The 13,535-nt window shown below is 47.1% G+C and overlaps 1 protein-coding gene across 1 annotated transcript in view; it reads left to right on the forward strand.

Moving 5' to 3' along the window:
• LOC119436524 (ER degradation-enhancing alpha-mannosidase-like protein 3) overlaps positions 1–13,535 on the forward strand; it is a 118,470-nt gene that overhangs the window by 19,478 nt on the left and 85,457 nt on the right. Inside the window, exons 7-9 of the mRNA XM_037703393.2 lie at positions 848–976; positions 2,412–2,517; positions 5,978–6,075. Coding sequence (XP_037559321.1) covers positions 848–976; positions 2,412–2,517; positions 5,978–6,075 — 333 coding nt within the window. The remainder of the gene's footprint in view (positions 1–847; positions 977–2,411; positions 2,518–5,977; positions 6,076–13,535) is intronic.

The raw sequence follows: 13,535 nt of genomic DNA on the forward strand, positions 1-13,535 counted from the left end.
AATGGCAGTGTCATGCCGTCGTGTTCAGGATTCAGAGGACTTTAAGTGGCTGCGCCATGTTCTTGGCTACACATGTGTAGGGGCATGGGAGAGGCAACAGAAGAGAATAAAAATAGCCTGGGGGTCTTCCTCCCTAAGAATCATTACATTTTTCTGGCCCAAATGTTGGGCTGCTTTTCAATTCAATACTAGGAATTCCTACAAAACAAGTCTAAACATTTTCACTTTCTCAGGTTTTTCTCGCAACCTATTCCCTCTAAAATGTTTTGTGTAACACTTGCTTTTGGCTATTTGTACTTACAAAGAAAGAAAAGGCATTAAACTGATAAATGTTCGCATAAATTAAAGCGAAATAAGAAAGAAACAAATAGGAACGCCTCATGTTTTTTGTATGCAATGTGGCAATGCAGTGTAGCCAGTCACTAAACATAACAGCCTCAGAGCTCTGCATCCACTAAGAAATCACTACAGTGTCGCCTATATTGGCAAGCATTTAAATGCAGAAGTGCATTATTGTTGTTTATTTTTATTGTTCACATTTAATTTATGCTGATAGAACAAAATATACAGAGCATCTCAAAGGTTTCTTGTAAACACAGTCTGTCTTAGTGGTTCTGGAACCATGTGGGAGCCAGAGTATGTTACATGTTGTATATCACTGAAAAAGGTGACAGTAAGAATAGACATGGTCATAACTGGTGGTTTTCTAACTGCAATTCCATTTCTCCTCATGGTCTTTTTTTTTTTCCTTTTCTGCCTTTTTTTTTTTTTCATGATTAAGATGTGTGCAAGCTGACCAATTTCATTACCATGTTACTGTATATTTCTCTTTTTCTTCCTTTTACAGATAAATTTACGGTTAGGCCTGAAGTCACCCAAGCTGGGACAAGTGCATGAGACATGCACAGCGTGTGCTGGCACAATGATTCTAGAGTTTGCTGCCCTGAGCAGGCTCACTGGGGAACCTGTTTTTGAGGTAAAGGAGCAGCACAAGCAGCCTTAAAAAGGCTGCTTGTGTTTACCTTGCTCATTTCATTGTAAGTGCGGTTCAGTGCACCTGATAAGGTCATGTGCCCCTAAAGTGCTATTGATTGTGACAGCTGTGTTGTTGCATGTTCAGGGAATGCAAGGCAGTTTCTGCTTTTAGAGGCTAAAGCCTGTATGAGGTTCTTGTGATGCACTTGTGTGCATGTTGCATATGAGACTTTATAAATGCTGGCTTTTCCACAATAACAGTCTGTGTCAGCAGGAGCTTACTTCACTCATTGTTTTATATAGGGCAGTATCTTGTATATTGAAAGTATCTATAAGTGTTTGTAAGGGGGGGGCAGGCAAAAAAAAGTTTGGCATTGTAGATGTTAAGTGTCATTATAAATGAATATATAAATAAATAACAAAGTTGCACATGCTGGGATTTAATTTTCGTTCTTTTGATTCTGAGAATGACACTTAGCAAACTACACCATCAGGACATTGGGTGCTGTGACCATATTATGCCATAAGCCTTGTATGTGCTTCATGGTACTATATTAACGTGCATGCTAAATTAGCATGCGGTCTGTATGCTGAAGACTGAAGATGATTGCAGGGACCAGTAGCGCAGTGATTACAGTAGCCAGTAGGCAAACTAGTGGGGACTCTACTTACTCTGCTAGTTTTCACTTGACAACCGCAAACCATTATGCTATTTCAGTTAAACTGCTGCTCGCTGTAGTCCGTTGCATGTGGGAAGTCTCTGACTCAATTGCCACTGGCAGTTAGTGCTGATGTAATGGTGCACAGCTACAGCTGACAATATTCTAGCTTGCACTTCTAGGCACCTGTTGTACTACACATGCCAAGTCAGAAACGATTAGTTAATGTTTGGCCCATGTCTTTTTCAGTGTGTACCCTCAACCAAAACAGTTTTCAGAGTGTAGGACCTACAATAAAACCAAACGACATCGCTGATAACGTAGCCTTCTCAGAAGAAAAATGCCTAGCATATACTTCCCCGTCTGGGCTGTCACAAAGTACCTCTGAATTCGAGCTTCACTGCTGAAAGCACCATAAAATTGAGTTTTTTTCTTGAGTTCCATGCTGCGCATGATGATAGATGAACCAATGAATATGATGGTGTCGGATGCATTAGTTTATTTGTCATCTGTGTGTCATCCATGTGTCTATCCCATCCATCCATGTGTCACAAGCTGAGCCACTTTATTTTAGTTGACAGTTGTCTGCGTGGGTCATGTTATGTTCTTCCTTAACTAATATAGCGCCTTGGCTAGTCAGTCTTATTTATGTTTTGTGAGAAGTAGATTCAGTTTTACAACTTTTAAATTTTGTGCAGGCAACATGAGACATGCTGTGTCATTCTGAAGTATGCTTCATATTGTGTTTCTTGTGTGTTGCATTTGTGGCATGTGCAGGCAAAGGCACGGGCTGCCATGGACTACTTGTGGCAGCAGCGACACCGGTCAAGTGATCTCATGGGCACTGTCCTTAATATTCACAATGGTGACTGGATACGTAGAGGTGAGCAGAGATGGTACTACTTCCATGACAAGTTAGACAGCAGTGCAGTCTGCTGCCTGTTCACAGCAATGCATGATCTGCTTAGTGAAAATGAGGCAACAGTGAGCTTGGTAGAGACGTGCGATTATCCTTGGAGGCAGTGTTGACTGCCACCTACTGGGACTGGCCTACTGTCTCAGTGGGCATCACCTTCAACATTTTGTGAGACTTCAGCACTCGGTGTGTAAATTGTTGAACTTTTTTGTATATACAGGGTGTCCCAGCTATCACACAGCACGATTTAAAAAAAGAGGAACGGCGTTACGCGAAGCAAACCTAGTGTGTATTGTTTCCAGTACAGTGGAGTTGCCGCCAGTAATTTTTTCGTTACAGAGGTTTAATTAGGTAATTGTAATTAATTATCTAACTCAAGAATTACTGTCCTAATTATCAAAGTGTCAATGAGAAAGTTGTAGAGCAACATGAAAAGCTACCAATACAGCTCTGTTGCTCAATACGTGCTACATAAATGTGTTTTTCCGAGTGTGAAAGAAGCCCACGAATACACGCAGAATTGCCGCACGACTGGCCGCCTGAGGCACTTTGCGTGCATTTGCGGGCTTCTTTCACGCTTGGAAAAACACTTTTATGTAGCACGTATTGAGCAACAGAAAACTGTATCGGTAGTTTTTCATGGTGCTCTACAACTTTCTCATTGACACTTTGATAATTAGGACAGTACTTCTCGAGTTACCGTAAAATTTCGAGCAAGCGCCCCACCTTGAGCAAGTCGAAATTACCGGCAAAGTTAGGGGGGGCGCTATCCCGGAACGGCACCAAAATTCAAGATGGCCGCGACAAAATTTTCCCGCAAAAAAAAAGAAGCGCAGTGGGAATAGCATTAAAATTTTATTGAACATGAACTTTATTAAGCCAAAGATTTGTTAGTGGTGTTTATCACTCTCAAAACCACCGTTACTCAAAACCACCGAAAGAACTACAGAAAGAGCGCATCGACGCTGCACCGGCGCGTTGCCGCGACCAGCGACACGAACATTGGTTATTGGTTATGCAGCTTCTATTCTAGGCAAAATTATATCCGCTATAGAGTAAAGTGACGCGTAATGTTCACTTTATTAAAAACCATATGTCCACGGTGAAACGTTTAGCGCTAATGAGAGTTCCGATACAAGTGAAGCTCAGCTGCAGTGCATGGCTACCAACGGCGGACAGCGAACCGCGGCTCGGCCATGCTCGTATCGCAGCTGGTGGCGCCGCAAATATCAGCATGTTTACTTCATCGTGTGAAATTATTGCGAGGAGAGGGTAAAGCGGCCACGGCGGTAACAAAACATTGCTGCTTGGGAGCGTCGGCGGTTCATGCTGAAGCGCCGTCTGCTACAGATTCGAAGTGAACTGAAAAAGGCCTAGCGACGATATCGGTGGCGAGTGATTAGCAGCGGTGAAGCTGCCGGCGATGCCAGAGCCACGACCACTCCTCTATCGCCGAATGGTCACGTCGCTGTGCCGCAGGGAACTCCTCTGCGCCGTGCGAGAGGCAGATCTCGCCGTCGGCCGGCGGTCCGTGAACTACAGTAAAAGCTCGATGATACGAATCTCACGGGGTCACGAAAAATATTCGTATTAGCCGAAATTCGTATCATCGAAACACAATTAAAACTACTGTCGAATCTCGATAATTCGAACTCGAAGGTGCCCGAAAATTTGTTCGAATTAAAAGGACGTATTTTTGAAGTATTCGTGCACCATAGCACGATGCACGAACAGTGCGAGTCGTGAAATATCGCGGCGCGCAAGCGCATAGCAAGCGCGGGCCACGAAACTGCCCACGCCGGCTAACGGTCGCTTCCCGATAACGACAGAAAACGAAGCTTCAGGGAGCGAGCGGGCGGCGCCGGCACACGGGTGCGCGCGGAGACCGTCGAAGGTGAGGGCGGCAGGGAAGCGGATATGGCCGCGTCAACTCCGCCGCTTCGGTGGCTCCTCTCGCCCTCCCTCTCAACTCCCTCGTAGCTCTCTCACCTTCGACTCCGTGCGCACATCTGCACATCTCCGTGCGCGCCCGCCGCCGTGCTGGCGCCAGCTTATTTTAGCCGCCCCCTGAAGTTTCGTTTTCTGCCGTTATCGGGAAGCGAGCGTTTGCGGGCGTGGCAGTTTCGTTGGCCCGACTGTGCCTCCGCCGCTGCTTCCCTCTGCGCTGCTGCTGCAGCGTGCAAGGTCAACATGTGACTAGAAAATAGAGGAGAAGGGTTCACTGCCATTTTATCCGCGTGGCTGAGACGTCGGCACTAGTGTGTGCTAGAATACGGTTGTCTAGAACACTCTAGTCGGCACGTACACGCTTGTTCCGGCGCGATGCAGAAACGGCGACCTTGCAATTTGAGAGGGGGAAATTTCCGCCGCGGGTTCTTTTTTTTTTTTCCCCGTTCCTTCGCGCGCGGCATTGAGGGGTCTCTTCTGAGCTTTTGCTCTATGGCGGTGTCGGAGCAATGCCGGTCGGAGGCGCCGCCGCGTTATTTGGCGCGCTGCTAAGAGCATTGTCGGTACGCGGTATGTTCGAAGTAAGCGTGTTCGAATTAACGAGATTCGACTGTAGCTAAATTAAAGAGTCAGAGGTCAACTCACTCAGGCACATGTACGTAAAAAGCATATATTTCTTGAAGCGCCACCGCTTCAAACTCTTCGCGCCCAGTCGCGGAGTCCGCGCTGTCCGGCGCCGCGCCTCCACACCAAAAGAGAAGGAGAAAAAGCGCGTGACTGCGCGCTGTTCTCTTTAACGGCCGTCGGTGGGGCGGCGTTTATTCGTATCAACCGACGCAGGCTGAAAATCGATTCGTAACAACCGTTCTCTAGCACGTTGCAAAGTAATGGGGCTCGGCCGGGACCACAGAAAAATTCGTATCATCCGGAATTCGTATTAGCCGTGATCGTATCATCGAGCTATTACTGTACAGACCGCCAGCTGCAGTTCGCCCCGATGCACTCGTGTGCCCACTGGGGCGCGCAGGTACGACTATGATTCGATAAATGGCTCATCGGGGCGCCCCAATGCGCATCGGTGCGATTTGCCAAATTTGCCATTATTTTCGTGGACTGGATGTGGCAGGCCAATGTTGGTGCGGAAGCGGGGGGGGGGGGGGGGGGGGGGGGGGCGCTTTCCCGGAACGGCGCGGAAATTCGAAATTGCCAGTGAATTTAGGGGGGGGGGGGGGGGCTCTTGCACGGGTGGGGGCACTTGCTCGGAATTTTACGGTAGATAATTAATTACAATTACCTATTAAATCTCAGTAACGAAAAAATTTCTGGCGGAAACTCCACTGTACTGGAAACAATACACACTAGGTTTGCTTCACGTAACGCCGTTCCTCTTTTTTTAAATCGTGCTGCATGATAGCTGGGACACCCTGTATAGTATTCAGAAATGTACTCATTCGAACTTCTCTGGCGGCTTATTTTGCAGACAGTGGCGTTGGGGCTGGCATTGACTCCTACTATGAGTATTGCCTCAAAGCATACATACTTCTTGGAGATGACCTCTATCTAGAGAGGTTTAACAAGGTAAATCACGTTGACCCTTTTTTCTTTCGTTCTTTTCTGTGTATTCCCTGCAGCATGCGAGTGACAAAAAGGGTTATGAAAATGGTTACAATTCTGCACCTGATGCTACCCACATTCTGCCCATGGGCCACATGTACCTGTACCGCAAAGCCCAGCTTTTGAGTTACTATACGGCTGGTTTTGTTAGGCTTTATACCGAGCTTATGGGCTTTAAAGTGCCACCTTTTCTTATTTAGACACGGCCAAATGAGTGGTAGGGTAGTAGGATTACCGCTAAAAAGTGTTTAGAATGTTGATTGAAGAAACAGTAGTTGTCACTGTGCAGTTGTCATCAGAAGAGTATTCGCAAAATAACAAGACAAATTTTTGGGGGTGGCATGTCATCTATACAATGTTTTCTGGTGGAAATTCTGTAGCATTTGTGCTCATGGGAGAACAAAAGCATGTGTCTAATTTCAAGATACCTTTCTTCTTTCACATGGTACACTACAAAACACATGATGAGAATTACAAAAGAAACATCAACACCTAGGTAAATCAAATGCACCATAAAACACATCCCGAAGTATTCTTCATGCTGGCTCAAAGCAGCTACAAAACTTCCAGCAGCAAGAAGCATGTTTTAGTAGTATTTCTGGCTAGTTTGGCCAGTGCTTCAAGCGGTCAGCAGACAACGCCCACCTGGGATGCGATCAGAGATCTTTGTTCGTTTCGCGTTCTGTTCAGCGCGTGCGCAAGCCACCCTTACAGTCAGGTTCTCCATCATTCAGTTTCATTATCTCTTAAGGAGCCCCATCCTCTCCTCACCCTTGCATTTTGAAGCTCTCCTCTCCCCTCCATGGTCACCCATTCTCCACTTTACGGATCGCCACTTTGCATTTAGTAGTTAGCGAATAGTGCACGCAGTGCCAGCTAACTAGAACTTCGATCACGATGACCTGAGCTTAACAGCCGACCTAGCGCAGCAGAAGCCAATAATAAAGCTTTCACGCGATGGAGCAAATCACAATTTGAGCTTGCGGATTGCGTATCACGGTGATCATTAATATTGCCTCGCCATGGTGTGGGCCGTTACCAAATTTCGCCCGTATTTGTACAGCCGCTCATTCAAGGTTGTCAGCGATCATCATTCTCTTTGTTGGCTGACTAACTTGAAAGATCCATCTGGCCGTCTGGCGCGCTGGAGTCTTAGGCTTCAGGAGTTCGACATAACCATAATTTACAAATCAGGGAAGAGGCACACCGACGCCGACTGCCATTCGCGGTCACCCGTCGCGCCCGCAGGTACCGATGACGTGGACGTGGACGCTGCATTTTTGGGAGTCGTTGACACCGTCACCATTTCACAGGAGCACCGCCACGGCCCAGAGCTGCTCCCACTCATTAATTTCTTGGAAGGCCGAAGTAAAGACTTCCCGCGACTCTATGCCAGGGGACTGCCGTCGTTTTGTCTGCGGAATGATGTTCTCTATAAGAAGAACTTTTCTGCCAGCAGCAGCACGTACCTGCTTGCCGTACCGGCATCACTTCGAAAAGAAATAGTAACAGCATGCCACAATGAAGCCATCTCAGGTCATCTAGGCTACACGAGAACACTGTCCTGACTCTGACGCAAGTACTATTGGCCAAAGCTACCCGCTGCTGTGGAACATCATGTACAAACATGTGCCGACTGCCAAAGACGCAAATCACCTCTCAGCAAGCCTGCAGGTCTCTTACATCCAGTCGAGGTACCGGGACAGCCTTTCACCCAAGTTGTATTGGATTTCCTGGGCCCATTTCCAACTTCTACAGCCGGCAACAAATGGATCATTGTCGCAACCGATTACCTGACGCGCTACGTGGAGACTAAAGCTACGCAGCGGGGCATAGCAGCCGAAGCGGCTCATTTTTTCATCGAAAACGTCGTCCTTCGGCACGGCGCCCCAAAAGTAGTCATCATAGACAGGGGAACTGCCTTCACTGCAGAACTTCTTGACTCGGTTCTCACACTAAGTGGTACAAGCCACCGGAAAACAACCGCATACCATCCCCAGACCAACGGACTAACTGAGCGGCTTAATAAGACCCTCGTAGACATGCTATGCATGTACGTCGATGTGGAACACAGGAACTGGGATCAGATTTTGCCTTACGTAACTTTCGCATACAATACCGCTCGACAAGAAACTACTCGAATGACACCCTTCAGCTTGGTCCATGGATGTGAAGCCACGACGACGTTAGATGCCATGCTGCCGCACGAGTGTGACGACATACCTACCAACGTTGTCAAATTTACTCAGCGCGCCGAAGAAGCTGGACAGCTTGCCTGCGTACGTATCTCCTATCAGCAAGACCAAGATGCAAAACGGTACAATCTTCGACACAGGTCCGTTCTCTACACTCCTGGCGATAAAGTATGGGTTTGGATACCCATACGCTATCGTGGACTTTCCGAAAAACTGCTAAGACGGTACTTTAGGCCGTACAGAGTGATCCGACGCCTGAGTGATGTGACCTATGAGGTCGTTCCTGACAGTGACAGTAGCTCCAGTCGCCGCAAGCACACACCCGAAGTGGTGCATGTGGTGCGGATGAAGCCGTATCTGTCGAACTAAGTTTCGTTTGTTCTTTTCTGTAGTTTTTTTTTTTTTTGTAGTTTTGTTTTCTGTGGTGTTACTCTGTAGCCTTTGTACACCACCCTCATATGCTTAAGTTGCGCATCGGGACGATGCTTCCTTCGGAGGGACGCAAATGCTGCACCTGTACTCCGATGAAGTGGAGGACTATGCGAGCAGGCATGAGCCTTTCTATCAAGCCGTGGTGAAGAAGAAGAAGCCGCAGTAGCGCACTGTATTAAAAAGGCGACCTGCTGCTATTCCTCTTGATCAGGGCTGTGCGACCTCTGTTTTTGACGTTGCGACAATATGTCACCCATACCCGTGGTAGAGTATACTAAATTGGGGGAGTGTGTCCAACGCAGGCTCCCCGCTGAGGCTTTTTTTATGGAAAAGTTGGTGGCGCCACCGTCGCTTTCTCCCGAATGAGTGGCCCCAACTGCCGGCCGGACGCATCGGAGACCCTACCGCAGCTGCATGGAGCTTTGACAGGCAGATATTCGGTGGTGGCAACACTGAGATTATTCCCCACTGATCTATTCTAAATAAAATGAAAAAACAGCGGCGGAAAGAACACAAACGACGCACCGACAACGGTGCGTCGAGCAGACGACAGCTACTCAGCCCGTGAACTTGCCTCAGCCAATGAGCGCTGCCGAAACAGCCGGAGCCAATGTTTATTGGCCGGAGACTCGGAAGAAGGCGACAGCAGCTCCACCACATTTTCCGCGTTTTTTGCTTCACCCTCGGCGCTTGCCAAGGCGTCCGCTGGACCCACTCCCCCATTTACACTCTACCCGCGGTGCTCCGTCACCATTGCCAAGACGAGGGCTGCTCCGTTCACATTGTCATCCTCTGTCATGCAAATGCTAGCTGCGAAGTGATCTGATTCACGTCACATGTCACATGACTGATTCGTCCACGATAACGCCCATTGTTTGAGTCGAGCTTTATCAGCATTGCCAAGAAGAGGGGCGGAGCAGCTGGCCAAAGATACGACGTGGACAAGTCGTGCATCTGTGAACGGAAACTTTTCGTAAGGATTTTAGTGTTGTATGCAGTTATTTCCGCAGGTTATATTCGCAGATTTTTATTTTTCTTTTTTCTTTTCGGGCTGTTGCAATTGGATGTGTGGGTTATTTGCAGTGGAGGGTTATACACGAAAAAATCTGGTATAACTACAGCATGGCTCTGTCAAAGCAAATGATCATTTCTTTGACAGAGCCATGAATATATCATTTTCAAATACAGTCTGTTGGCTGTGAATTTGCAGCAGAGTATTGCTGCTACCTTTAGACGGTGGAGCATTCTCCAAAGATTAGCGAAGCAGGAGAAAAGAGCCCAGTGGCAAGAAACTGCAGCATAGGCTGCACATAATTTAAGTCGCCAGATTCGTGTATTTCAGCACTATAAGCGGTACTGCACTATAACCCGAACAACAGTTTTCAAAGGCTGTGCACGTGCAAAACATGTAGGCCAAGCAGCCCCGTGTGTCTGGGAATCGAAGCATACGACTGGGATGTGCCCTCACTTTCATTGGCAAGGTGGTTCCTCCGCTTTCCAAGTGCTGTACAGCCACCATGAAGCATTTTGTTCACTGCACCAAAGTGCAACTTTGGCCGCTGACTCCCGACGAGATGCCGCTAGTTAGGCCTAGCTGGCGGCAGTGTCGGGTGGCATGTCATCGTGGGAAGCTCGCCTTGATACAAGTTCGTACCCGTCAAGGAATACATGGAGCTTTGGTGCGAGATCACGTGCACAGGCTCAACTGACGGCAGTGTGCGTAAAGCGGGGTTCGTGGGCAATCAGCCGGCAACTACCACGAACACGTACACGTACAACAAAAGTCTCTATGCGCGCATACTGGTAGGAATGGCAAAAGCTCGTGTGTAGACAATGTGCCGAAGTGCCGAATTTGTAGAGTACAGTTTAAACTGACCAGGGGTTTATCCAGAATTTCGATTTTGGGGGCGTGTAACAAGAACAAGGGGGGGGGGGGGGGGGAGGTTGGATACGAAGTTATTGGTTATATCTTTTTTGAGCGAAAGGCGGGAGGAGAGAGGTTCATGGGGCTAGCGCTCTTTTTACCACATTTGTTTTATTTAATTAAGGTTGAACGTCTTTTTTCAACAAATCGTGACGTAAAAGCTGCTAATTAGCAGACGTACACTAAGTAACCTTTTAAGTTGCATGCTACAAGGGAGTTCATCCTTATTGGTGCATGTGGAGCTGATGTGCAAAAAATACTGCAACGAAGGTGGAGACAGCGACAGGCGGGCACAGACAGGCACGCAAGAACGAAACCTTGTATAGCAGGCCAAAATGTGCGCCTCGTTTTGCAGGATTGTAAATTCAATACTATATTTAAACACTCATGACATTCTGTCACCACGTTTTTAAATTGCAAGAACATAAGGGTGGTGTTCAGAATCTTCATTTGATTGCACAAAGGTTTTTTTTTTCTATGCAGAACAAAGTGAAGCAAGTTCTTAATCTAATAGAACAAAGTGCAGACGTTTTGAAAACAAAGTACAATATAATTTTGCATGAGAAAAAAAGAACTAAGCACAACAGACACGGAGCAGCCATATACCTTAAAAACACAATTAAAAAATAGCCTATATATTCGTATATGCCTCTGATGACCATTAACCATGACATAGTACGGCGTGCAACTCTGAGTGCCGGCAGTTGCACAGACGAAAACACACGGACGTGTATTGCGTTTACCGTGACATCAAGGTTTCTCCGCTCCCTGAAGGTCGCAGTGTAGCACTGTCGTCTTCGCACTGTGGTCTGCACGCTGAACATCAAAATGGGGCCTCAAAATTAAGGCCACGCAGTGTCCACCTCCGCAAAGATTAAAGATTTCTTAAAGCGATTACCACAGTGCATGGGATCAGCGTATATTTTTTTTTTCCCGGGATGAGTGCCTGTCTGTAAAAGAGGGGATGGAGGGGGGGGGGGTTCGGGGTCCACCTGGAGGGGTGTTGGGTAGGTGTGTAAAAATCCCTGAAACTGACGGCATCATGGAGAAGTCGCATGCACGTTATCTGCACTTTGCGAAGGGCGAACGCGAAACGCACTCACGACCTCGACCAATTTTTTCATGGTGATGGACTTGTAAAAAAGCAACAGTGATTTTACTATCGAAATTAGTTTTCTGGCCTGCCTGATAATTCAGACATTTTTGAGAACCTGTTCGTGTCTGAAAATATCAATCGGTGATTGTATTTACTTTCTGCACACAAATTGAAAAGTCAAAAAGCAACAATGCACACACGTTCAGTGCGGACCATGCATTGCTGACAAGCGGCTGGTTGCGGCCGGAGCAAAAGGCTTCTCCGTTGCTTAGGCAAACCCCGTGAGCCCACCGAGCCAGCATGCTACCGCTGCATTTTTTCATTCCCCCCCGTTCCTTCTTCTTTCGCTCGCTCCGTGTCACCTCCTCTGCATTGCCCTCAGCCGGCGCACCTCGTTGAGAAGCATGCTTGCTGCCTTGCTTAACTGCAGGATTTTATGGCTACCGCATTACAACCGGTATTTCTTCTCGCACGGCTCCAATATATGCGGTATGCCTATACTTTGAGTTCTATGGAAAGATAAATGGGAGTTGGAAAAAAACGCATTATATCCGGTCGTGCACTATAAGCGGTTACGTTATAAGGGGTCTCAGTTGTAGTACAGGAAGAGGACAAAACTGGATTAAAACACCAGAGCATTCTGCATCTTACAAACTGCACTTAGATAGGTATAATGCTTTACAAAATAAGTATGCAGTGTTAATGCCACTAGCTGAATGCTAGGGTTGCCTTCATGGCAGAAACAGACGTAACTTCACACGGACACACACTAACACATACCAGCACTGGTGTGTGTTCTCTTTCTGCATCAGTGTGAAGTTGCGCGGTTTTTCGCTATGCATCTGTGCTATTTAAAATAGCCCAAGAGAGACAGAAATGAGATGCAGAAGGCAGGAAGGTTAACCAGAAGACGAGCATCTAGTTTATGACCCTGCACTGGGAAAGGGGTAAGGAGAGACAGAAAATGTCGGCTCTCATGAAGATGATGCCTTCAGCATCAAGAAGCAGAGTAGGGGCGTGATAAGCTGAGTGCTGTCGTAGTGTTGAAAAAGAAAACACAAGAAAGCATGCATGTCTTTAACCTTTTGGCACTTCATTACAGCAATGAAACTCTGTATGTTTTTTTGGGTAGTAAGATGGTTGATATTGTTGTCCTTCAGATAAACTGAGCTGCTCAGCTCTGGTAACCTATTGAAGCAGTCTGACTTCAGAAAGCAAATTTCAGTTCCACAACAAAATGGGGGGGTTTGGAAGGATCACAGCCAAGTATTGTGAGCATTAGACCAATAGGATTTAGAAAAAACATTGGCCTGGTTGCCCATTTCTTGTGAGACTCTTCACAGAGCCATCATTACTCATCATACATCCTGGCAATGGTCAAAACACAAAGACCCACTGCACCATTGTGTTGTATGCTACCTGAACTCTGATAGCATTAGAAAGTAGGGTTCGTTTGGAAAAAGACAAGGGTCTGGTCTGGGGGGAGAAGCTGTGGCAAAAGTTTCTGTTAAAGGGCCCCTCACCAAGTCTGGCCATTTTTAAGTAACGAGCACAGTGTATACATGATGAGTTGACAATTGTGTCTACAAAGCATTACGGCGCTGCGCACCATGAAAACAGCTGTTATTTCAAACCAAACACCACGCGCCTTCACTCTTGGAAGATGCCCGCTCCCAGCTAGAGAGCCGCAGTCACATACACAAATGCCTCTTTGCAGTGCGTGTTTCGTCACTCACCATGACTAATCATCCAATGCAGACGGCGCGATGCCACAAAA

Source organism: Dermacentor silvarum, chromosome 1 (assembly GCF_013339745.2).
Source record: "Dermacentor silvarum isolate Dsil-2018 chromosome 1, BIME_Dsil_1.4, whole genome shotgun sequence".
NCBI lineage: Eukaryota > Metazoa > Arthropoda > Arachnida > Ixodida > Ixodidae > Dermacentor > Dermacentor silvarum.